The following is a 26,220-nucleotide window of genomic DNA, read 5'->3' on the forward strand; positions in this document are numbered from 1 at the left end:
GACCTGCTAGTTCTCTGTGCCAACAACACACTTGCTCTACCATCGCAGCAAATTCAGAACTGTACCCACTCTACTGCTGGTCAGTGTACATACTTCCTCACCTCAGTCTTGGGTTGTGCAACTTCCTTGCCCTGCTCTGCATTGCTTCTCTTTGCCTGCTCCACTTCTGCACTATTCAAACACCACTCCTGTTCCTTACCCACCTCATTGTGGTTACGAAGAGGCTACCTGTCCCAATCTGCCCTCTTCTCTAGTCCTGTGACCACCCACTCTATATCTCTGGATGCCCAACTCCTGCTTATTATCACCCTGTTCCTAGTCTATTGTTTTCTATATCAAGGGCTTTCAGTTTTGTTGGAGCACTTTAAATCAACCAGTGACCCATCCGTTAGGGCGATGGGCTAGCCTGCACTGCTTCTTCCCCATGCCGAACCACTCCACTCGTGCTCCAGGCTGTCTATCACACACGCCCTTTGTACCCACCGTTCTCTAGTCCTTGATCTGTTGCGGCTTTCAGTCTGTGCTCACCTTCCATCTGCGGAGTCTACCCCACTCATGTTCCGTGCTCACCCAACCTCCTTGCTGTACCTATCCCAAAGGCCTCTGTGCTTGTCATAGGCTGAACCATGTCTCCACCACATACCTGCTCTGTAGCCATGCAGCTATTGCTTTGCCGCTGTGGTTATGAACATCTGCTATTTTAGCAGCAAGATGCCCTATATGGTGAATGTGCATTTTACAAATAAACATTATATTATCTTTATGTTGAGTTGATCATTGTCTTTGTCTATTCTCTTCACCTAGGCTCATGGTCCATTTTTTAGATCGAGCCTAGGCAACGATCATGCGCAGTCTTGGAAACATGCTTTATCCTCTCTGTAGGCTTACAGCCCGCCCACAGCTTTTGATTGGCTTATGCTAGTGTCCTTTAAAAAACGTTGCTTCTAAGTGGTTAATGTTCCATGTTTGTCCCACGGTTTTCACAATTGTTACCTCCCATGGAGTATCGCCGCAGGACATGTCCTGTTTCACTTGTGCCATTGTATTTCAGGTCTTTCATAAAAAATTTTTTTACATTTAAACGAGCTCTTCGTGTTTTGTTTTCCTGGCTCGGCGCAGATCATGCTTCACGTCTGTCATGATTTTTCTTTTTTTTGTGTTCCTCATCCTTTTTGTGATAACATCAGCGTGGAAGCATAGCGCTGCACCACGGACACGTGTAGTGTTCAGGAGTCGAAGGGTTTCTCTGTAGTACTCCCCATGCCACCGACTGAATCGGCAGGTGAGCACTGAGCACTGAGCACACACACATATAACATTTTCCCCAGTCTGTATCCAGCAAACACGCACAATGCTCTTCCAGCTCACTTCTGTCGGCAGACACGGCTGCACAATACTTCTGCTATTCACCCCGTTTAAGTCCATGGAGTTAAAAACCTACATCAGTCAAAATAAAGGCAGAGCATGTGTCCTCCTTCCTCACCACTTTGGGGTTAAGGCTAGATAACTAGGCTTAGGGCCAGCCAATGGAAATATCACATAACTAACCACATGGCGAAAAGCCACAGTGCCTATCTCGAGTGCCACGGTGTGGGTAATGGCCGTCTTTTATACTCGTAGCAGGAACTGTTGCAGCTGGATGTCAATGAAAGGGCACCTAAAGGCTCAACTTAAAGGGAAAACGACTAGAGCATGCAGTATCTAAAATAATAGCTGCATACTGTACATTCACACATTTACTTTGTGTAAATAAAGGCCCTTCTGTGCCTTGCGTACAAATGGATTCACTTTACTGGAGAGTGATGTTACCCGTGGTACCAACAGCAAAAGATATTGTAGTTGACCGATTAGAACTTTGTATACTGGAATGCACTCTAAAATTGTACAGCTAAATAACTAGTTTTTTTAGCTAACATTTGTATTATATTAACAAGAGAAACCTGACCTTTATACATTGTTTTGTCTACATTAATTAAATGAACAGCATCAACAGTACAGTGACAGTAGATGTTGTTGCACCCAGGATACTATGCTGAATGGCTAAATACTTATAAGGTACCAAAAGCGAGACCTATTGGCTATGCCAATGCTTGTTTCTACCTGAGAGGTGAGTTCTTAAAGAAAAGACTGGACCTGACCCAGAGCTGAGAGAGAGGCACCAGAAACACTCTACCGATGAAAGCTCAGTGTGCTGGGGTCGATGCGGTCAAAGGCGTCAGAGGTCACGCAATGTCCAGAGTGTTGTCCTTTGGAGCCGACAGTCTCTGACTTGCAGCAGTGATGTCGCAGTACTTTAGTCGGTACAGAAGCCTGATTATCGGTCACCCAGAAATTCTTTGGAATCTAGATGTTTTAATTATTGTCCCACTTATGCCTTTTCCAAACGCAGAATAAGAAAAGAGGTCCCAGCAATGGGTCAGAATCTACCTGGGCCCAGGCATGTTGGAAGATTTCACGGTGCCTGAGACCAAAACGTTATGCCAGGCCCACATACCAGTTTATAAAGCCATCTGCTGGTTTAAACCATGTAAGGTGCCATGATTAACCTGAGCAGGCTTGCGTCACTATGTATAAATAGTAAGCCAGGGCGGTAAATTCCGCTCCCCCCCCCACCTCAATATTGCCCCGTGGCCCACCCAAGGGCCATTCACAAACAGAAAACCATCTTCTGTTCTTATTCTTAACGAAAAAAAGACACCCGAGCCTGCAGGCTCCCATTCAAAGCGTAATTGTGCAACTTTCACCTAAGCTGCCAACTCTTGGGATACTTCTAAGTGCCTGGGGATGAGGTTATGGGGATGGCTGCTGTCACTGTGCACATGTAAACAGGAGTATCTGAGACACCCCCACTATGTGGAAACGACAAACTCACAGTAATTAAGAGATGAAGACAGTTTTATGGCAGAAATAGTGTGAAGGATGTTACCATTGCATGAAAAGTAAGTGAAAATGGGCAAGCAATCAGGAAGTGGATCTTAGCAGTGGTTTGTTAGGTTTTGGGTCCACTGTGGCATTATGCCTTACTAATGGCCAGAGCCACGGGAATTATGCGGCTGGAGAAAGGCAAATTGCTTGGCCTAATGTGAAACATTTTGTTACAGTAGTCATTATTTTACACGTTCACACAGTCCTGGAAAAGGTTACCCCTCTTTAGAACACATAACACTGAGATGCAGCAATAGGCAACTGAAAGGTGATCAGTCACCTTTGCGAAGGGCCTTCCGTTTTAGTAACTTTTAATCAGTTCTAAAGTATACACAATATTTTGTTTTGGTAAATGCAAATTATGCAGCAGGTAATGGATTATGTGACACATGTGGCAAACCTATAATTATGTGGGATATGCTGCAGCCATAGGATGGCATAATTCCAATGGCCCTGTTTATGGCCCTATATTAAGTACACAAAAAACCCACTCAAAATGGCAAAGTATGGACTCTATTTAAATGAAAATACTTGTCAAGTTTCACTAATACAACACAGATATAGACTGGGAAGGAGCAGTGCATGTGCCTATTATACCAAGAGAAGCACTGGCAAGAATGGCAACGTGTGCTGCAACTGCCCTGCGTACTCTCAATCTCCCGAGGTGCTTGCAGAAAGCGGAGGGCAATAATAGACTTAGAAGGAACTAATAGAACATACACCCCACTTTTGGGTGCCAGTGACTGTGCATGTATGCTGTCCCAATAAATTCTCTTATTTTATCACATGAATTGACAGAAATGTATTATAGCCAGGGCCACTGGAATTATGTTATTCTGCAGACACAGCGTTTTCTGAGTAATTATTATTCATTTTTCACATTTGCAATACAATCCATCATCTGCTGCATAATTTGCAGATTTTAACATAAAGCCATAATAAACAGATTTTAAGTTATTAAAAACACAGTACATATTGATGCACAGTGGAAGGTCCTTCGTAAATGTTTACTGGTCACCTTTCAGCTGAATATTGTTGTAGTTGCGTTTTGAACCGGTACCATTGAGATTACACTATTTTCCAGTGTTAACATGAGTGACAAACTAATAAAGTAATGCTACCATGTATTATGCGAAATAAGTTCATCAATCCTGATACATTTTTTCTTCCCCCGTTGCAGAATTCAATTGGCCCTAATTTTAGTGCTAATGTTACACCTTTGGTCCTAAACTGATGAGATATTATATTGAGGTACATGTAAACCTGTTGTGCCCTTCAAAGGGATCAAACAGAATCCAATCACAGTTCTTGTGTATCCTCTGTCTATTTGCTGAAGGGCCCTGCTTTGTCTTACCAGTCTTCTGTCAAATTTGTTTTTGAGGGTCCAGGGTTGGTTTCAAACTGGATTTTAGTGCTAGATGTGGGAGGACACTAGTCATTTCCATAGCACACTCCCTACACATCCTCATCTATCAGAACCCAAGTTTAATGGGGCTGAAGACTTTAGCCATCTTGGAATTGCCCTGACACCATTATGGACTCGTCTGCATGAAAGATGGAGGCTGATTAGAGGACAGCGTGAGGATAGAAAAGACGAGTAAGAAAAAAAGACAAGAAAGGATGACACAAAAGAATGTCAAGGAAAAAGGTGGATAAAAGAATAGTAAAGAATCGATTAAAATGGGAAGAGAAGAAATACATGACAGAGGGTTGATTAGTGTGGAGTAGGGGATGATGAGCGCTATAAAGTAGAGAAGGTGAAGAAGATGTGTGAGAGGTGGAGGAAGGAGGATGAAAAAGTAGCATAGGAAGTAGGATGGATGGAGCAGGGAATTGATGAGCAAAATGAGTCATGAAAGTGGGGGATGGGCAAGTTTGTACTGAGTTGGAGTTGATAAGAGGTGAGCAGTGAGAGGAATTCAGAAGGGTGAAGGTGGAGGATGATGCTTGTTAAGGATGGGGTGATGAGATAGGATGGTGGTCACATAAGAGGGTCATGATCAAATGGCAAGTGGCGGGGGAAAGGTCACAGAAGGAGTTTGAAGTGACTGGAGGATAGTGGAAGAACAAGAAGGAGGAGAGATTGATGGACAGGGGGAGTGATGGGTAAAGAGAGGGTGGAGGGAATGGGAGAGACTGGTGGGAGAGAGGAGAATGGGAAAGAAGAGGAAGCATGCTAGTCACTTTTTAGGAGTGACAGTTCAAAATTGTTTTAAAAAAAATATTTTTATTTGCCTTTATAACCAACATAAGCACAGCTGGCAAGTCACAGGTAGTTAACCACACATCCAGGCGCCCCCTCAACCCCCCCCCCCCACACCCGTGACAGTTCAATTTTGAGGCCTTCACATGACCTGTGTGTTTCCTCTTTGTTCCCCTCAAGATGCATTCTGCTCAATGGCTGACAGCATAATAGTGGTCGAAGAACTCACCATCAAATTAAAAGTCCAGCCGTCACCCTCTGAAGATCTACTCTTGGCGCAGTGGACAGATAAGGGTAGAAACAGGCCCACATTTGATGTATGGTTTGGTTTTGTTGCTCACGTTGCCACCTTTGATTGCTCTTCCAATTTTTACCCAGTTTATTTAGTTGAAATGTGCATAACCCCAGGTCTTTGTAGATCTCATGTGTGCTCTGGAATATGCGCTATATATTCCAGGCCTTGGAGCTGCCACTGTTTAGAATGTGGAGAGCAACAAGTGAAGAACAGATCCGATGACAGAAGTGCAAGGACCGATTAAACCCACACAACCAAATGCACACCCCTTAACATATACATAGACATTACCCACAGGCAGCAGCAGTGAAGGTGAAGCTGGCAGAAGAGGATGAGGTGGAGAGTCCAAGTTAAGTGGCGAAAGAGAAGGGTAGATGAAGAGAGGGGAAGGTGAAGCAGAGAGGTGGGAGGGTAAAAGGGAGGAGACTGATGCAGGTGGGGGATAACATAAAAAATGGAAGGTAGTGAGGGGGAGGGGGAGAGAAGAAGGGGGAGTCAGAAAGACAGGAAGGCGAGGAAGAGAACGAGGAGGCCAAAGACCACATGGGAGGGTAAGGAAGAGAGAAAAGGGTGAGGTGTTGAGAAAAGGTTGAGGTGTTGAGAAAAGGGTGAGGTGGAGAGAGAAGGGTGAGTTGGAGAGAGAAGGGTGAGTTGGAGAAAGAAGGGTGAGTTGGAGAAAGAAGGGTGAGTTGGAGAAAGAAGGGTGAGTTGAAATAGAAGGGTGGGGGGGAACTAGAAGGGTGAAGTGGAGCTAAAGTAAGTTGAAACCCTCTGGGTGAGTAGCACGCTATACAAATTTCTTGATTGATTGATTGATTGACTCATTGAAAGAGGATGGCGAGGTCAGGAGAGAGTAAAAGTAGGATAAGGCAGAAGGAGAGGAGTTTGAGGTGAGAAATCTAAGTTGAAGTGGAGAAAGAGAGGGGCACAGCAGGCAAACAGATGGATAAGGTGGAGAGAGAGAGTAGGACGAGGTGCGAGAATAGAAAGGGAGGTGGAAGAAGTAGAGGGTGAGGTGAGTGAGACAGCAGGGAGAAGTGGAGAGAAAGGAAGGTGAAGTCGGAAAAGAGGAGGGGGTGAGCAGAAGAGATCAAGCCCATAGGTTTAAACATTTACAAAACCTGGCAGTAGGTATGGTATGCAGCTCACCCCTGTACAAGACCATCCAGCATGCCCAGACCGAGCTCTCAGATACCTGGGAGACTAGGGACAACCCCACTCATCCTTATGGCCCATCCATGATTCTTCGTGGCCTTCCCAGGTCACAAGTTCTGGAGCCGGACTTCCTTTAATCTTTCCAAGCTCATGTTTAGTAATTGTGCATTTTAATTTCTGTCATTCAATAGAGTAATATAATCTACTCAAATGAAACATACAACTATCAGAAATATAATTATCACAAAAATATTTAACCTTCTTACATTTCTTACATTTTTCCATATGATCTGATGCACAACCCGCAAGATGCGCTTTTATTTTTTGTCTAGGCCACCGTTAGAACAACCCCACAGCCCTACATATGGCCTTCTCAACTCTCCCTATGGCTTGCCTCCCTCCAGAGATGTACTGTATCATCTCAGCTAGGGATTGTTGCTGGAGAAGGGAGAGGCTGTGATCACATGCAGTGATGCAGGCCCAGATTAGAAGGTGGGGATCCCTGGGAGCTTGGGTTCAGTTATCTGTGCAGGCATTGACCTATTCAAGTTAATGGTCAGTTCACCGCAGGACACTACTCAGTCTTCACCCTGTGGTCTGTAGGTGCTCCTCCTTTCCCACTAGCTGGCTGGCGTTATGCTTTATAACTTACTGCAAGCCATTTCAACCTGGTATGGTTTGCTGATCTGGCAATAGGGCAACTTTACTGCATTGATCATCCATATCCTCAAATATGAAACCCGTCTGTCCATTATCTGCTAGTACTCATGGGTCCAACCCGGGGTCAGGACGGGTGCACTTTTTTTTTTAGGTCTGACACAGAGACCATACTACCCACCTTTACAGACTTATGTAATGGGGAAAAAACATAGCAAAAAAAATATATGCATGTATAGAAAAGCCTTGGTTAGCCCTTTTCATCTATTGTTCTGTTCAACTGTCATTCACATTTTGCTTGTGCCACCATAAGGCAGTGGGGTAAGCTCACTTCAGACACGGGCTCTTTTGCATCATGAGAACAGCATCTTGCCTGGTCACATTTACCTACCCGCCCAAAAATGTGCCAGGGCTAGTGGGCCAATACTTTATATTGCCAATGCTATTTTTTACATTCCTGATCCTTTTTTAAGTCATCTACGCATGTTTTAATTACGGATTCAGGTTACAGTAGTTCAAAGCTAATGTAACATTTCCTTACACCAATAAGAATCATTCTTTCTTGCGACGTGCATTATAAGTAAAAATGCATTCTATACTTTTTCTAAGTACATCTGCCTCCCTGAAAGCATCCCTACTGTTCTATTAAATGTATATGCAATAGTTAATTTAGTTTTATGTTTACATGTCTTATTGCACGCGTAACACTGCCTTCGTTAGGTGGCAGGGTGTTTTTTTTTCATCTTCTTTTTATTTTTGTGCCATATACTTAAAATAAAAATAATACCAAATGTAACCATTACACCAACCTGCCATGGCTTGACATTTGCCAATGCTTGCTTTAGTTTGTAGACAATGAGCATTTCTTGAGAAGAGTTTGCCAGCTGTGACTATGCCTGCCTGTAAATGTGGGTTGGGCGCATCATAGCATCGTTAAAATATACCTGTTTGTCCGGAAAATGATGCATTGTGCATATGGTCTGTTGATCTAATGCCTTATTCCCAGGGTGGATGTACATCACGGTTTGTGTAAGATGCGCAGAGTAACAGTTCTAGACCCCACTGACTTTACACAACCTGTTGTGGCTGCTTCTGAAGTACAAAGAAGCACCATTTTCACGGCCTCTGTTTTTTCACCCACTCAGTTTTTAAAACACCTTTGTTGTTTGTCTCTGAGTATTGTATCTTTTGTTTCTTTCAATAATTGCACCCTCTTCTCCCCCTCCTCTCAGCTCCAGTTTTACAAATAACCTTCACCCTGAGACTGGCATAAGTAGAAGGTCTGGGAAGGGTAATTATAGTAATATTTTGGACTTACATAGCACACAACACCGGGAGTCGTTTCTTGGCACTCAAATCGCTAACTGTTTGTTCACTTCTGCAGCTTGAAACCCCATGTGCTACTTTAGCCTTTCACCAGTGCTTAATTTGAGCCGGTGGTTTCCGGTGCTCAGGACGAGAACTTAATTGTCAACACTGGAGCTTGGAGCAGTCTGCCACAAGGTAGTGTTGTCTGGTTAATTTAAAGATGACCACAACAACAGCTAAGTAACCAATATACATAAAAAATGACTATTACATGCCGCCCAAGTCATTCGTATAGCGCTGGGGGCCTGTATTAGTTCGAATTGTCACACTTGTAGGAGTGTGATGGTTAGTAGTTGTGTTATTACTATTATTGGCAGCTCTGCCAGGGGCAATGTGTGGTGCAAGCTGCAGTGGTCTCCTGACGAGACCCTGGCACTTGTTTTTTTTTTTTAAACAAATTAAGCACTTCTTTCACCGCTTCAATGTACTATTATTGAGACCAGGACCAATGTACCATCTACCACACCTTGCAGACTCTACGATTATACAACCAGAATTATTATAATATCTTCTTTTTTATGTAGCATTTCGTGCCACATTTCTGCTGTTTCCAAGCGCTGTGGCTAAGTGTTACCATTACCCAGAGTACCAATCAAGATACCAAACTTGGGAGGAGAGAAAACTGAGGTTGCGTTGCAGATCGCAGCAGAAGTCAGGGGTGAGCATTTAAATGCAATGGTCAGACATTTTACGAGCTTCTTTGGAAAGCCTTGACAATTCTGAGAAAGCCAATTAGTAAAAAAAAAATGTCATGGTGATAGCGTGCTAATGTCATTCTGGGCTAGCCAAAGAAGTTCCCAGAAAACTTAAACTTGATTGAAATGCCACCAGAGAATGCTAACGCCTCTAGAGAATGCTAACGCCTCTGATATTCGACTACAACAAGCCTGTGCAAGTCACAGGCTCCAGAAGTCCACTGAACCCATCCCAGCCTATAGTGTGTTTTTCGTGTCACCCAGAGTGCAGACAAAGTGCCTTTCCCTACACCTAGAGCGTGTTGGAAATGACTGCAAACGTTGTTCAAGTGGCATAGGGCCTTTCTTCCACCTCCTCCTCTCTGATCGTATATGACACTTAAAATTAAATAGAAAGTGTACTATAGAAAAAGGCTTTTGTATTTTGGCTTGCCTATATAGGTACTTTGTCAAAATAAAAAAGGCACAACAGACTAGGTCAATCACTGAAAGTAACAAAGGACTGCATGTAGCAGGCTTGGTCAGTCTTTGACAGCAAGGAAAGAATGCCATTGGATATAGCAGGCTAGGGTAGTCACTGGCAATTAGCAAGGACTATCCTTAGATCTAACAGGCTAGTTCAGTCATTGATAGTAAAGAAGGGCTACCCTTAGATCTAGCAGGATAGTTCAATCATTGATAGTAAAGAAGGATTATCCTCAGATCTAACAGGCTAGTCCAGTCATTAATTGTAAGGAAAGGCTGCCATTGGATATAGGTGGCTACATTAGTTATTGACAAGAAGGAAAAACAACTCTTGGGCAAAGCAAACGTCTGGTTTAGGGCTAAGGGAATGAGAACAGGAATAGGAATTTCACTTCCGGTAAAAACATGGAGGGAAGACTGTGCATAGAACTTGACTGGTTTTGCCTCACCGCAGGAGTGAGCCCACTCGACACTGCGCAACCAGTTTCACATTTTTGCTAGTTTCCATTCTCTTGGGTCTGTATGTGGGGACTGTGGCCAATGTGGCCACGCCAGGGCTTATTTAGCTGCACATGAAAAGCTGCAACGTTGTCCAAAGAAACTATCAAGGGTGATGAGCAGCAGAGAAGAGCAGCCCCCAATATGTGAAGGTGAATGGGGTATCTGGCACCATGTTAGTAGTGAGTACACTTTGCATCTATCTGAAAGTTCAACTTCTAGAAAAGTCTCAGCGTAAAAGAGCCTGAGAGAACAAGCGGCGGGCTGTCTCCGTGGATGAGTTCTCTGGTAGTCTCACACTGCAGGCAATGCCAACGTCTCACCTCGACTGACACACAACAGCAAAGTCTCCGGTAACCTGTACCAGAAAGCATTGCCAATAAAACGTCATCCGCACCCACCTTTCACAACCAGATATGTGCATCGAAGGGAGCAGGTGGTAAAATGTTTCCCACCTCACTAAAACCTATAGAATCCCATACTTACATCTCGCGAGCAATGCTTCATCCATTTATACACTATATCATAGTGACCACAAATCATTTGACAAATTCATATTAAGAGGAGGATTGTGATTAGGTGTGTCAGTTCCCTGGGTGAGGAAATACACACATGGGCAATACACATAAAAGATATAGGAAAGTAAAAGTGACAAGAAACGATCACACTTTGGTTAACATCTTTTAGAATGTTAAGAACTGAGAAAGTGGCTAGTGCAACCACAAAACATATGTTAGCTCTTTTTGGATAGAGACAAGGGTACCAAATTGAGGGGAGAGAGTGTATGTCTTTAATTTTTCAACCAACAGAGGTTTGCATGAATACTATAGATCAGAAAAGAGTCGGAAAAGAAGCCTCAGAGTAATCCTGCACCGTCCCTTGTTATCGCCAATATTTAGCCCTATTTCTATGTCTGTGGCTGCCTCGGTTTTCGATTCTGAAAATCTGATCACTTGTCCCGCCATGTTCCAAGCTTCTGTGTAGCAATTATTAGAGGTTATATCGGCTCATACTAACATGTTTTGTATGTATGTCACAATGTGTGATTAGCAGGGGTTAAGCAAAAATACAAACCATGCTTACAATAAAAGTAAGAGACCATATCTAGTATAGTGGCGCTAGAGAACCTAAAAATGGAAACAGAAAAAAGACTGCAGGGAACAAAGAGACCCCAGGAAAATGGCACAAGAACTCTTTGCTGTCAACCAAAGATTATTGCACTACGTAAAGTACATTGAGTAAACAGTACAGTGCTAAAGTAAATGGAAAAGTAAAAGAGCAAAACGAACATGAAATGCATGTAAGAGTATTACATTTGCATTCTCTTGAACTGTCTTTTTGGCAATTCCAGCCCACTACCATAGGCAACCACAACCCGCACTTCACTGTCTTGGCACCTGTTACGTCAGGTTGGTGAGATCTCTGGAGGAGGTAGATACTTTTGAAGTTTCTGGGGAACAGCTGCTACCCTGCCATCATCATGTTCATTCACACCGCCCTTGCATGTGAAAGTATGTGAAAAAGGAAGGGGTTGGCGCGGAGAACGTCAGAGACCAAGCCGCCCCCGGCCTTCCTCGCACATGCTTAGATGTGGCGGGGGCTGATCAACAAAAAAACTTGATCCTATTTCCACTAAATCTACCACTGACGGAAAGAATAATTCAAAGATGTTTCAAATCCTCACTTACAAGTTCTTCCTTCATGTCTTTAAGTGGTATATATACCAAAGAAGTTCTGGTCAATCCTATGGTACACAAAAAAACTGAACACCGCTGACATACCAGCCAAAAGGCACCAATATATGCTACACGATGGAGGTGAACAGGCACGCCCTGCTACGCAACGCAAAATGACATTGAGTTCTGGGATATGGTAAAGCCAGTCTATCTAGAAGGCACCAACCAACTACACACCTAGCACTACAAGACCATGCCAACGGCAAACCAGCACTGTTCAAGAACCAGTTAACATAAAATGGTGGCAATGTCACTGCTGGTCAAAACAAACATGAGGTGACCTCATAGGGTATACTACAGGGAGTGATTGCTATCACTCTCGCTTATATGTCAATGAGGCGCTGCTAATAAAATTGTGACGCTAAAGGACTAGGCAATTTGAGGGATTGTAACCCTGTTATTGACAGCTGCCCATCAACAACCCAATATTTTTGCAAATGCATTGATTGTGTAAAATATACACTGTTATTTTAAACATTACTGGAGTGTTTTGGTGTGGCAGAGTGGCTACACCATAGCAAAAATAGAACCAGAGGACACACATTTTAGAGTTCTACCTATGCATCACATACCTGACTTCTGAGTCTGGATTTTAACCCAGTTTGAGAACGGGGAAGAACCAATCTCATTGGCACACTGGACACGGATACTGTAATTTCTGCACGGCTCAAGATCTTGCAAGATGGCAGCGAAGGGAGGCACGGAGACCACCACCGAAGGCAGCTCATGGGTGCTGAAGGACTCGGTCACCTAAGGGAGAAGACAAAGAACCCATAGGCATTGGACTCACTCAGTACAGAGCAATATGGCTTACAATCATAAAACAAACCAATGACGTCACACTCAGCATTTATAGGGGTCGAGTAGCCCCTCTTGTAGAAGAGCTGTGCATGTCTATAAGACGCGACGTAAAAACATTTACAGATGGAGAATGAAGTTGCATAAACTGATACTATAGGATTGTTAGATGATGAGATGCAAACTATTATCCATATTTACAAAACATTGCATACATACATTAGGAAATCAGTGTGGGTAAGATTTCAGTGCGTGACCTGAAGTGAAAGATGGGAAGAAGGATGCTAGGTGGAGGGAATAACACATTTTCAGCACCTTAGTTCTTGAGGCTCAAAGAGGTACTTTTGGGGGACCGGTTCTAACTCTTAAGAGGTAGAAGGTATCTGACAATATTTGTGGGGGGGGGGGAGACAAGGGCATTTCAGAGAGGAATTCCCAGCAGCGTGAAGGATCTGAGCCTTGAGGGTGCATTCAGGAGTCTAGGTAAGATTAAGAGGAAGAGGGTGGCGCAACCCAGGTGGTGCGTGAGATGTGACATGTAATTTGGAGGTGAGGAGTTTGTACAGGCCCCTGAGTTTGGAAGCTTTCCATCATGTTTACAGCCGAGTAACTATATGCAGTGACTTGGCAAGTGATAGAGCTTTTATACTGCAAAGTTAATGCCTTTGTTAAAGGAATAAAATGCACACTGGGCGGAGGTCCATCAGTAAGGTCTTACAACGACCAGTTGCTCATCACCTCTAGGGTGACGAGAACCTTACCTTCCTGCAAGGAGAGCTTCTGGAAGGTTTTTTCTGCTCCTCGAACCTTGCGGCTGTTATACTGGAGGTAGCGCGTGCAGGAATTAAACTGGACCCATAGGGTCAGGGCAGAGGGGGAGGGGCCAAACAGCCCCGGAGAAAAGTAGTAGCGGAGGGATGTAAGGCGCCAAAAATGGCAGGGACTTGGAGGATTTCCTATGTGGAAATGAGCATGAGGAGAAGGAGAGTCGTGTCGGAAGAGAAGGTAATGATCTGAGAATCGGCTATAGAGGGATTTATACAGATATCAAAAATGGAAGCAGTCTTAGGACTGAACCATGGGGCATGGTGACTGGCTGAGGTAAGGTGCGGAGGGGAAGCGCTAATAGCGAAGTGCATCAGAAGACCATGAACAAGCAGCTGACAGAGAGAAATGCGATCATTCTAAAGCGTTGCCACGTCATGAAGGTAAAACAGAGCTTGGGCAGGTCTTTCACTGATTTGACCACAGCAGACAAGTCGAAAACACTAAGAATGAGGAACTATGACTGCGCGTAGATGGAGGGGAGCATTGTGGTGTTGACTGCTACATTTTGTCATTAGAGGCATAGACACTAGATGGTGAGATGCTGTATTGATGTATGATGAGAAGGAATGAGAAGACATGGGAGTGACAAGTGTCATCACAAAATATGTTCCTGTGATTTCTGGCCCCCCCTTCAAAATATCACTGCCATTGCATTGCTTTGCCTCAAGCGTGCCACAAAGATTCAAATTCTGCAAACTGGTGAAGCATATCTGCCACTTAGTCAGATGTCTAACAAGAGCTGGGGGTCTTTTGACATTGAATGTGGGCACATCAGGGCACGCAGTCAATGCTGCCATTCCTGTTCTTCTGTGGTAGGGGAGAGGGCATGGCGTAGGAGCTCTAATGTTTTGGCTCGCCCCCACCCTCTGTTTATGCGGGTCCTAGACACACCCAGTAATGTCATTTGTATAATAGACTTGACACACCTCTGAGGCCCGGTCTCCACACCCCACATGTTGTGGAACGAGCAGACTTATGACATCTATCAACCCCCTCTTCCACCACCACGGGGCTGCAGGAAGTCAGTCTGGCTAGGAGTCAGGACCCCTCAACCTCCTAATCGCCATCCACCACCAGAACTTAAGACAGGGGGGATGCCAGGCGGGCAGCTACCAGGACTCCAGGCAAGTCCCTCCACTATTCACACACCCAACCTCATCTTTCGGGAGTTCAAAAGACTGATGCGAGCCAAGGGGCACAGGAGATGTGGCTGCCTCGCGACTTTATCGATAAACGGGCTCTGCCACTTCAGGGCTGCACAGAATAGTGCCTCAGATGGCACAATTGTCTAGGTCCTCACACAGCTATGTGGATACAGTGACAGCAGTAACAGTGCGATGAGCAGTTCCCTTCGGACGAAAGAGGAGAAACCAGAACCCTAAAGCACAGAGAGGGCACTTTGCTTAGAGTCACCTTCATTTGTGTCCCCCTCCCCCTACCACGATGGAGCTACTGTGGTTCCAACCAGTGTCTCTGATCGTGACTTAGTGAGGTACTTACCTCTCTTGAGCCCTCTCCTCTACCTCTTGCTATGCAGGTTGGTGAAGTGGAAAAGCTTATTCCTATAGAAAAGCCAAATCGAGTGGCCTTCTCAATGCTTGTCATACAGAGAGTGATTTCAGCCTAGTCAGTCAATGAAATTAGCTGACTGGCATTCTTTACAAAGAATAAGGGCAACGAAACGCTTTCATCAGCTGCCCAGAAGAGTAGGATATTACATCATCGCTACCACCACTCGCCACTATATATATATAACATATAACTTGTGTTATTGCCCACCTTTCTTCCTATCAAAGTGTGTTTGTAGATTATAAAGCACCGTCCAATAAAAAAACATACCCAAATCAGGAGGCTCCGCTAAATCGACATTTGTGATTGTTGAGACGTTCGATACGTTTCTACCATACTGCATACATCTTATTTGTGAGCTAGTCATGCGTTGTGGCACTACCTACACCAGACCAAATCCCCATGGATTTGTGTTAACTAAACCTCTAGTTCATTCCACTGTCGAAGGCAAAAATGGGGTTGACTTGGAACCAGAAGATCGAATTGCGTGACCCTGGGCAAATCCACCTATCTCGTTGAGCATCTGTTATTAGCATTCACCAGGCACACCTAGAAAAAGACTGAGCTCCAGTCCTTCAAAATCCCTGAGATTTACATAATGTGTGTTTCAGTTATTTGATACGATGCAAAGATAGTTTCAGAAATGGCGATCTACAAAGAAGATTACTGCCTGTGCTTTGTGTTGTGGTTTGAGTGTGATAATGCAACCAGGAGAGCATGGTGCATTTTTTGTATTTACACTAGATGCATTGAAAAAGATTGACAAGTTGAGAACCGAAGGAAATAGAGTAATTTTCCCAGTTACGATTTGTAATCTAGTACCGAAGCCGAAATTAGAAGGTAGACCCCTCTGTTCTAAAATGAAAGCTGCACAGACTTCGCTTTCTCTCATGAATGTACCCTATAGTTTGAAGTGAATCTCGGGTGTCCTTTCCACGCTCCACAGACCCTCTGCGACCTCCGGTCACCCCCACACTCGTGCTGTCAACATCCAAAACCACCTTGAACTGTTAGTTACAGTAGACAACCTGTGTATCGCAACACATTAGTGAAAGTTTGTGATGACAAGTACGCTAATGTGTTGTGACTCCCGAAGTGGTTAGTAGACTGTAAGTCATGTTTGGTAGAATGTTGAGGATGACTGACTGACAAAAGAGGTCATCTGGACGTCTTTTATTTCTTTTCACTGCCAGGACCCGCTAGAAAGTTTATATTAAAGGCCTGTGTCGTACTTTACACACACCACGTGGCATCTTCCGGTGAACAACACCTGTGAATCCTGATGCGGCGCCGTGACTCTTATAACACACGAGGGAGGCGTCGATGGGCGCGTGAACGGCACACCGACACCTGATGATGACGCCAGTGAGCAACCTTTAAGTCATAAAACATGAGCAAACGACCGTCACGGCCTCATTTGAATGTTACTCACCTTTTCCAGCGCATACACGTCCAGAGTGTAATTAGCAGCAGCTACCGAGCCGCTGCTGCGGATTTAAATAAAGTCTTTCGATTTCACACAGTAATGAAGAATTTACCGGCCCGGAACAGGGGTTCCACGTCACCAGTGTTCTTCATTTAATGACAAAAAATATTCCTTGCGTGAGGATAGGGAGCCAAACAACCTCACCTTCAAAATGTAATACCAGTGGTCTCTTCATGTCGTTAAAAGCTAGTCCCTATTCTAAGCCCTTTCCCGACCGGAAGTGCCGTTCTCGACCGGAAGTGCCGTTCTCGACCGGAAGTGCCTTCGGTAACAAATTGGTTGCACTTAGTACTCTGATAAATGCCATTCCCAAGAAAGGGTGAACATGATGGCTGCTTGCAGTGCGAAATTTGTGCAGGTGGAAGTGGTTGCAGGAACCAGCACCCATTTTTTGCCGTTATCAAACAGCAAGGAATAAGCGGAATAAAAAGATTTTAAATCAATCTTTAAAATAATGGTGTAACCTCTCTTATAGTTCCAAGCACCATTTTAGTTATCATCTAAATGTGTACCCATCTGAAAGTGAAAAGATCCGCTTTGCAGGCTGGAATGTTTATCCAGATTGGGTGCAAAGATATCTTAAAATAGGCCCTTCAAAAACTCCTTGTGTGGCACTGATAAGAAACCTCCTACAGCTTCACCCACAGAGCTTCTCAAAGGCACATGTCTTTACTCCTCATGCCACAGTCACTCACCAGGTACATCACTCCTACCACCTTACTACCGGTGTCAAGCGCGAGTGTAGGTCAGGTGTTGTACTGCCAGACTATTGATCTGGCGGTCCTACCGGAAAGGGAGAAGGTAAATCATCTTATTTCACTAATACCTGTGGCGGGTGGATGAAGGTAGCACCTCTGTCCTTTTAGTAAAGCGAGACTTTTGGGGACCAGGCCTTATTTTTTATCCTCGTTTTTGACCCAGAGCAAAAAACAGAAAGAGAGAAGGATGATAGAAAATCAGCAAGGGAGGGAGAAAGCAGGGTTGGAAAAAACCTACAGGAGTGAGATAAAGAAACAGGAAGTGTAGGTTTGTGGAGGCAAGAGGTAGAAGCAGGAAAATGCACTGTTGACTGTGGCCTTCTAGGAAAAACTTTGGGCAACTGTAATTTGTTTTCTCCAAATGAAGCACTAGTTATATGTAAAACTGTAGAAGACACCTTTTCAAGAGCACCAATTTTGCAGGTCAGTAACTTTCTTTAATGGGTCAGTGAGTCAAAACTCCCTGTTGATATTTGCTGTGATCTAAAGGTCAAGAGTTTCAAACCTAGTAAGGTAAACTAGTCTTCTAGCCTTCTGATTGTTAATTTAGTAGCATGAAATTGGGTGACTTGCTGGCAAGTCACCCATACTAGCTCGATAATTTAAATTAATATATGCAAGCTAATTTAAAAAGAAATCTATAATTTTCAGTGCTGATTGAAACCTAATATTTTCAGGGCTTAGAATCAGCAGGGGTTCGGAACGAAATGCTAAATAAAAATCTTAATGCGATTTGCAATTAATTAACTATAGCAAGAGTTTATCTGCAGATTCATTAAGAGAATGAAATGCAAAGTAGTAAGCAGAATGCAGGAGAGAGAGCACTGAAGCATTACCCAGACCTGAAAAGATAATGTAAGAATCGCTTTCAACAATACTCACAAATAATATTGGCTGCCTCCCAGCCCACAGCCCACCAACCTCCCAAAGGCATGAATGAATCCTGACAGCAACACCGACTACGTCAAACCTAAAAACAAATTAGAGAGATGCCCTTCTTGTCTGGAGAGCTGATTAATGTAACACACTTCCCATGATATACACTACTTGCAGGACCACCTGCTTTTTAAAAAGCACCTTAAAATTGTCTTTTTGCGCTACCTGTTTAAAAAAAACCAAACTGCACCACACTTGCAACAAACACAACTTGATTAATACATTTAGACATGAGGTATGGCATCAGCCGGAAAACACTAACACCACACCTGAAGAGAAGTAACTGACCAAGCCAATCAAGCTTGGCAACACCAAGATGTTCAACTAATACTCTGAAACGAAGTTACAATTCAACATGATTTAGGATCCTGTATTACTTACTAGTAATTACAATGGAGATGCAATATGTGCCTGCATGCCTATGTGATCAGCTACCTTAGTAAGCAATAATAACACCACATCAGCCTTTACCTATCCTGTGTTTTCGATTTACAAATACCAGTGTACAGGATTAACAGGCCAAGGTACAGGAAGGACAATATTAGCATCACCCGGCTGGTAATCCCACCCTGCACTGGCATATTCACCTGATGGCATCAGTAATGCATGTGCATCCAGTGGCTCTTTCACAGGTGGCATCAGCTAGAATCTGCACTGGTACCCACCGAAAGCTGCACTGCATTTTGACTGACAAGCAAGAGGTGGCATGGACACTGGGACAGACCGAGCATCGGGTTAGCTACAGTTACACTGTCATTAAGGGAGGAATTCAGCAGTGAATCTACAGCTTGGGGAAACTGTGGGGTAGGTTATTGCGAGGAGGGGACTGTAAGATATTGGGGACCATGCCAGAGTGACACCCAGGGGGAGAAAACACTGGTACAGGGAGCCTCTGTGCTTTGAAGACAGACTTGCACTAGCACATTTTTGGCGAAAGGTTGCAGTGCCCAATCTCTTCTTTCCCTCTTTCTGCAGCCAACACCAGACAACTCTGTGCGTGCCCAGGCAGGTTAGGTGGAACGTGACAAGATCAACCCTCCACCCACTCACCACAACCACCCCTGCAGGGGGAATGGAGTCGTACACTGACCCCAAATGCTCTCTTGCATCACGTTAGAGTAACGTATTTGTTGCATTTCCGCATTACCACAAAGCCTGAGATTGTCACACAAAAGAAAGGTGTCCTGAAGTACAATAGGACCATGTAAGTTCCATGGCTGCATAAAAGCTGAGCTAGTTTTTAAAAGGCCACAAGATGGCGCTAGTGTACAATGGGAGGAATAGGAATCTCACTATATTATCATGTAGAAATATCCTGCTATCACAGAAACTCATATGCAAGCCAAACCAACTTCAGAGATTTGAAGACCAAAACCACACATCCGCCTAATTAATGTAAAGCACCACCTGCTCACACCATAGTATCAAACAGACGTGCAGTGCATGTCCAACCACAAAACAAAGCTTCTAAATACATGCCAAAACTGGGTCAGTCTAAACTGCAGTAAAATAGGAGCCCAATTGGAGAACTGTACAGGGAGAAGATCCCCACTGGGGCCCCTCTCACCTCCCACGTGGTAGAGAGCACGAACAGACTGTCAATTGATCATGATCTAGTTATCCCATTAATTTGATTGGTTGCTCCCCAGGGAGATGCAGGCTGGCTAAGGCATACACACTCTGTTTAATTTATTGTTTCTATGCTGCCCATTCTGCAACTGGTGTCCAACCTAGGCTGTGCCATGCTACTACTAAGTGTGGGTGACATTATACTGTTAGTGAGAAAGTGTCTCACTCATAGTCGTTGAATGTCACTCATAATTACACTGAAATTATGAAATTGTCACACATAAGCTATCTGAAACCTTGGCAACTATGCACATGGACAAGGTAGCATTCTTTGGGAAAAGCTCCAAACTAGTGGCAATAGTATGCAATCCAAGAACACTAACAGTGCCAAGAAGTTGGTTGTTACACAAAAACTGCTTAACATACTAAATAGCAGGCATGCGCTTTATAAATCCCATTAGCATAGACCAGCAGCCAATTCTCTTGCCAGCCCACCACATCACTACAGCTCTGCAGGACTGAAGAGCTTTACTGTTCAGTACATGGTCACAGCAACTTAACACTAGAGGGGTGAAGACTCCTCCATCCCCAGGGCTCCAGTACTGCTCAGTAACAGGCTTACGTCCTGCAGGACATTAAGGAGCTGCATCCTGGGGAGCCAAGGTCCTTGCTTTCAAGTGGCTGGATCTGCCTTTCAAAACCCTTAATGAGGAGTCTTAACGATAGAGGCAACGGCACATTGTGTCCCAAGATTCCTTCACCAAGGGTAGAAAGTGGCAAATTCAACTAGCTTCTACACAACATACAATGCACCCATCATTCAGGTTTGAAAGTCCAAGGCAGAAGTGTTTTCTAGGAATAGATATTTCTCATTGGGATCAGTGAGAAAAGATGACACTCAGTCAGGCAGGCAGGCAGGGAGCTCATAATGTGATTGGTGGTCCTACGTTAAAAGACTGGAGATTTGGGTGATGTAACTACTTCAGCATGTGGCAGAAAGCAGTCGGTCTGCATCATGTTGCACTGCTTTTGTTTGGTTTTAAAAAGGGCACCTGTCAAGTAATTTAAAGATCAGATTTTCAAAGACAAAGTGTTTAATTTTTGTAAGCAGGTTTATCTTGAACATGTTCATCCAGTGAAGTGAATTTTAGGGGGGCACATATTGGGGTATTATTAAAACTAATATATATACAGAATACATTCCGGGAAACTGTGTAACAAAGGCCAGTATTGTGATTGAGAAGTTCTGGTAACGTTTATAAACAACAAACCCTGAGATGGCAATCTAGGACCATATGAAACATGTTACTGTTAAGTATTTTTTATATTACTCGACTTTTAAAAAATGATTTATGAACTTTTTAGAAAGATTTGGATCGTTTCAGTGTTAATCCATATAGTATTCAATGTTTGCTAAGACTGGAGATGTCTGTCACTATTTTGAGAAGTGTGCGTTTTTGTTGGGGATGATGTACTGATCTTTAAAATGTGTTTTATGCAACAATGTTTAATATTACAAGTCATACAAAGTACACTGTAAGGTAATTAAAACACATTATAAAATGTGCTTTTCATTTGTAGTACTTGCACATTATGGAGCAGGTTTAACAAGCCTTATATAAAAAAAAGTGCAGTGTGGGAAAGCGTAATATGTTTTTGCTGACACGGTTCTGCATTCAGTATTTACGTTTTTTATTTTCACACACTGGGGAGGATCCATTTGCAGAATATGGTATCGAGGATGGGCCTGCAAGTGTGAGCTTGTCGGATGTGCTGTTATGCTCTGACAGCAGCATTATCATGTGAACGCATTTTTTTTACCAACACTGAAAGAAAGAAGAAATATTGTGTTAATCATCCACTTAATGTTTTTACTTGTATAGGGGAGCTAAATATGCCACAAGTGAGATCAGCACTGTCAACTACTGGAAATAATTCACAGTGAATACTTCTTTTCTGTGAAATACGAGTTTTGAGACCACTGGCAAAGATTCAGTAAGAAGGGTTACCCACTGGCAAACATTCAATGAGAAATGTATATATATGTGTGTGTGTGTGTGTGTGTGTGTATTACTTATTGGCGGTTGTAAGGACCTAGTTTCCAAAAGAAAAGCGTTTTTGTTTTACCAATAACTTTTGCGCCACACAACAAATCTTGACATTTTCAAAATTAGTATGCCAGTCAGTTCAGCTACTGTGTTGAAAGTTTCGGGGGGATTTGTGGAGAAGTGTGGCTCAATGGTTAGAGCGGCAGACCCTGATGCAGAAGTCTGGCCCGGGACCAGGGTTCAATTCCCGCCTCGGCGGGTCTTGGGCTCACTTTCCTCGGACCTGATAATTCTCGCCTCGGTGCCTATTCTAATCATGAGTTCCACTCTGCAACTCTGGGCAATAGCTTGCTTAATCTCCACAACGGCCCCAACAACACTAGGATGCCTGGCTTCACCTTGGGGGTGCCCAGGAGTGGGCACTTCACAGGGAAAGGCCAGGAAGGGTTCCTCAGCGGTATTCGTACAAGCGCCGAGAGGCCTCCGGGTAGTCGTGCGCTATACAAGTACCTCTACATTTACATTTGTGAAGCCGGGGCAGATAAAAAGGGGGGGGGTCCCTGTGAGGAGGAGCAGGACGGGTTCCGTGGGGTTGACCAGGAAGGCACTTCCGCCTTGCCGTCATGCGAGGTCCGGGAACAGGCCAGCGCTCTAGCCTCAGACAGACTGGAAGGGGCGGAGCCAAGTCTGACTGCGGAAGTGAGGAGGATAAGAGGACTGGGAACGGAACGGACGGGGTGCAACGTTGGAGGCAGGAGAGCCGAGCACCTGGAGGACGGAGAGGAGAACCAACGGAGAGGACGTGTTTCCGCAGGAGAAGGAGTGACGGACGTCGGAACATCGGAGGAGGAGAGAGCAAGGAGCCACATCGGAACATCGGAGGAGAGAGCAGGGAGCCGCGCCGGAGCATCAGAGGAGAGAGCAGGGAGCCGCGTCGGAGCATCGGAGGAGAGAGCGGGGAGCCGCGTCGGAGCAGCGGAGGAGAGAGCAGGGAGCCGCATCGGAGCAGCGGAGGAGAGAGCAGGGAGCCGCGTCGGAGAAGCGGAGGAGAGAGCAGAGAGCCGAGCAGGGGACCCGGCGAGTGAACATCCGAGTCTGAAGACCGTCTTGTACAACGCGAGTAAACCCGGTGGGCCGACAGGAGGAGGAGAAGACGCCCTGGGTCCAAGCGCCGTGGTCCAAGGGACGGGCCGCGGCCACAGGCAAGTGCCGTTGCAAGGGGCCTTCTGGTGGGGTGTTTGGGGAGGTGGGAGGTAGTGTGCTTAATTCAGGGAGGTGGGAGGCCGAGCACTCGAGTGGGATTTGGTTTTGTTAAAGGTTCCTCACAACCCTCATCCCCCACTGACTGGTGACGGTAGCACACATAGCTAACAGAGAGGCAGACCAGTTAATTGACCCGTGTCTTGCACCCTTTTCTCTTCCCTTCTGAGGCCCAGAAACCCGGGATACCAGAGAGCCTCGAGCCCAAGGAGAAGCCCCATCATCCTGACCCGCTCTGGGAAAGCAAGAAGTAGAGATCCCGTGGAGTCTACCCCTTCATAGTGTTGTACATAAAACAACCAAGAACATAAATACTGTGGTACCGCCTGTGGTCCGGCTATTTACATCCCTTGGGTTCCCAAATCCTTACAGTCCCATAACACGTTTTCCCCATGCAAATTCCCATCAGGGTTTTAGACACGACTACAGCCCGAACCGCTGAACGGAATTACACCAAATTTGGCGGAAATGTGGCTGCTGTTCCAGAAAGTGAACTTTATGTCAATAGGTCGAAATCCATTCACTAGTTTTTGAGATATTAAAAGAAATCCCAATTTGGATATCTAGGGACGTGAAGGCTCAGGGAATTTGCCCAATCTTGTGCTGTAATCTGATGGCGGCCAAACCTTCAATCATGAAGAGTTGGCAGCCATCTTGGGACTCAGCTTCAGCCGAGGCCCAGAAAAACATTCTAAAAAAAGAGAAAGGGACAGGGTAGGATTACCCTGACCCCGCAGCCCTGGTCCTTAATAATAATAATAATAATATCCACATTTGTAAAGCGCGCAATCACCCGTTAGGGTCTCTAGGCGCTGGGGGCCGTCGGGAAGATTAAGCAAGCTATTGCCCAGAGTCACATGGTGCTGGGCTAATCTGCCGCCGGTGCCGGGGATCGAACCGTGATCCCCAGATTCCGGAGTCAGTCGCCCTGGCCGCGGCGCCACACCTCTTCCATTCTTGGGTCCCCAACAGGGCAAAAATGCACTTTAAAACAAATTGCCGCAAAATCGCGACGAAGCCGCAAATCTGCAGTAAAAAGAAAAATATAAAAAAACAAATGCGATCTCCAGCGCTTGTTTACATTATAAGCCCCGGGTGGAACAGGTTACGGGGGCATGCAGACATAAAATAATAAAAGGAGGGGGGCGAACAGGCCCCCCTTCGAGAGCTCATTTTCCCTCCAGGACCCAGGGGAGGTGGTGGTTCCCAGGGCAAAAATGAGCTCTTGGAGCTCCCCCCTCCTTTTATTTTCAATGCCCGCATGCCCCCGGAACTTGGTCCACCCGGGGGCTGTAATGTAAGCAATCGCAAATATTTTTGCTTGCTGATTTGCGGCTTCGTCATGATTTCGTGGCAGTCATTATTTTTTTAAGTGCTTTTTTGCCCTGTTGAGGTCCCTCTGGGACCCCAGGACCACGGCTGCGGGGTCAGGGTATTCCTACCCTGTCCTCTTTTCTTTAAAAAAAAATAATTTCTGGGACTCGGCTGAAGCAGAGTCCCAAAATGGCTGGCAACATTTCATGGTTGAAGTGTTGGCAGCCAATCAGATTACGACACCAGATTGGGAGAGTTTGCAGTGACTTCACATCCCTAGATATCCAAATTTGGATTTCATTTAATATCTCAAAAACTACTGAATGGATTTAGACCAATTCACAAAAAGGTCGCTTGCGCCAAATTTGAAGTAATTACATTCAGCGGTTCTGGCTGTAGTTGTGTCTTAAATTCTAATATGAATTTGCATGGGGAAAATGCATTATGGTACTCCCCTTTGTCTCTGCCCCGGCTTCACAAATCCCCCTGAAACTTTCAAGACAGCAGATGAACGGACTGGCGTATTAGTTTTGAAAATGTTGTGAAGATTCGTCAAACGGCGAAAAAGGTATTGGCAAAACAAAAATTCGACACACACAAACACCCCCTACACTGAATGTTTGCCAGTGGGTAACCTTTCTTATTGAATGTTTACCAGAGGTCTCAAAACACATATTTCACAAAAGGGAAGTCTGAACTGTGAATTATTCCCAGTAGTTCACAGTGCTGATCTCACTTGTAGCATATTTAGCTCCCCTATGCAAATAAAAACATTAAATGGATGATTAGCACAATATTTCTTCTTTCTTTCAGTGTTGGTAAAAACAAAGGCTTTCACAATGATAGTGCTGCTGTCAGAGTTAACAGCACATCTGACAAGCTCACACTTGCAGGCCCATCCTCGATACAATAATCTGCAAATGGATCCTCCCCAGTTTGTGAAAATAAAAACTGCACATGCAGAATGCAGAACTGTGTCAGCAAAAACATATTAAGCTCTCCCACACAGCACTTATTTTTAATATAAGGCTTGTTAAATCTGCTCCATAATGTGCAAGTACTACAAATGAAAAGCACATTTTATAACATGTTTTAATTTCCTTCCAGTGTACTTTGTATGACTTGTAATAATAAATATTGTTGCATGAAATACATTTTAAAGATCAGTACATTAACCCCAACAAAAATGCACACTTCTAAAAATATTGACAGACTTCTACAGTCTTAGCAAACATTGAATACTATATGGATTAACATTGAAATGATCCAAATCTTTCCCAAAAATTCAAAAATCAATTTAAAAAAGTCGAATATTATTAAAAATATGTAACAAGTAACATGTTTCATATGGTCCTACATTGCCATCTCAGGGTTTGTGGTTTATAATCGTTACCAGGACTTTTCAATGTCAATACTGGCCCTTGTATATATGTTTGTTTGTTTACAATCTTTATTTCGATCAATATAGATCATAAAAGATTACAACAATTTTGAATGATTAAAAAGATATCAAGTTGGAAGAAGTTTAGAGGATAAGTAAAAAACAATACAGGTAAACAATAATTAAAACATTCCAGGAGCATGTTATAAAAGGAACAATTACAGTGCATAACATTTTAAAAAAATCTTCAGACAATGCTTTTGTCAATATTTAGCT

At 44.2% G+C, this 26,220-nt stretch overlaps 1 protein-coding gene across 1 annotated transcript in view; it reads right to left on the minus strand.

Annotated features, from left to right (window-relative positions):
• The window catches only part of TYRO3 (TYRO3 protein tyrosine kinase), a 395,592-nt gene that overhangs the window by 125,676 nt on the left and 243,696 nt on the right, over window positions 1–26,220 (minus strand). Inside the window, exon 7 of the mRNA XM_078659652.1 lies at window positions 12,570–12,747. Coding sequence (XP_078515778.1) covers window positions 12,570–12,747 — 178 coding nt within the window. The remainder of the gene's footprint in view (window positions 1–12,569; window positions 12,748–26,220) is intronic.

The sequence above is a fragment of the Lissotriton helveticus genome, chromosome 9, assembly GCF_964261635.1.
Source record: "Lissotriton helveticus chromosome 9, aLisHel1.1, whole genome shotgun sequence".
NCBI lineage: Eukaryota > Metazoa > Chordata > Amphibia > Caudata > Salamandridae > Lissotriton > Lissotriton helveticus.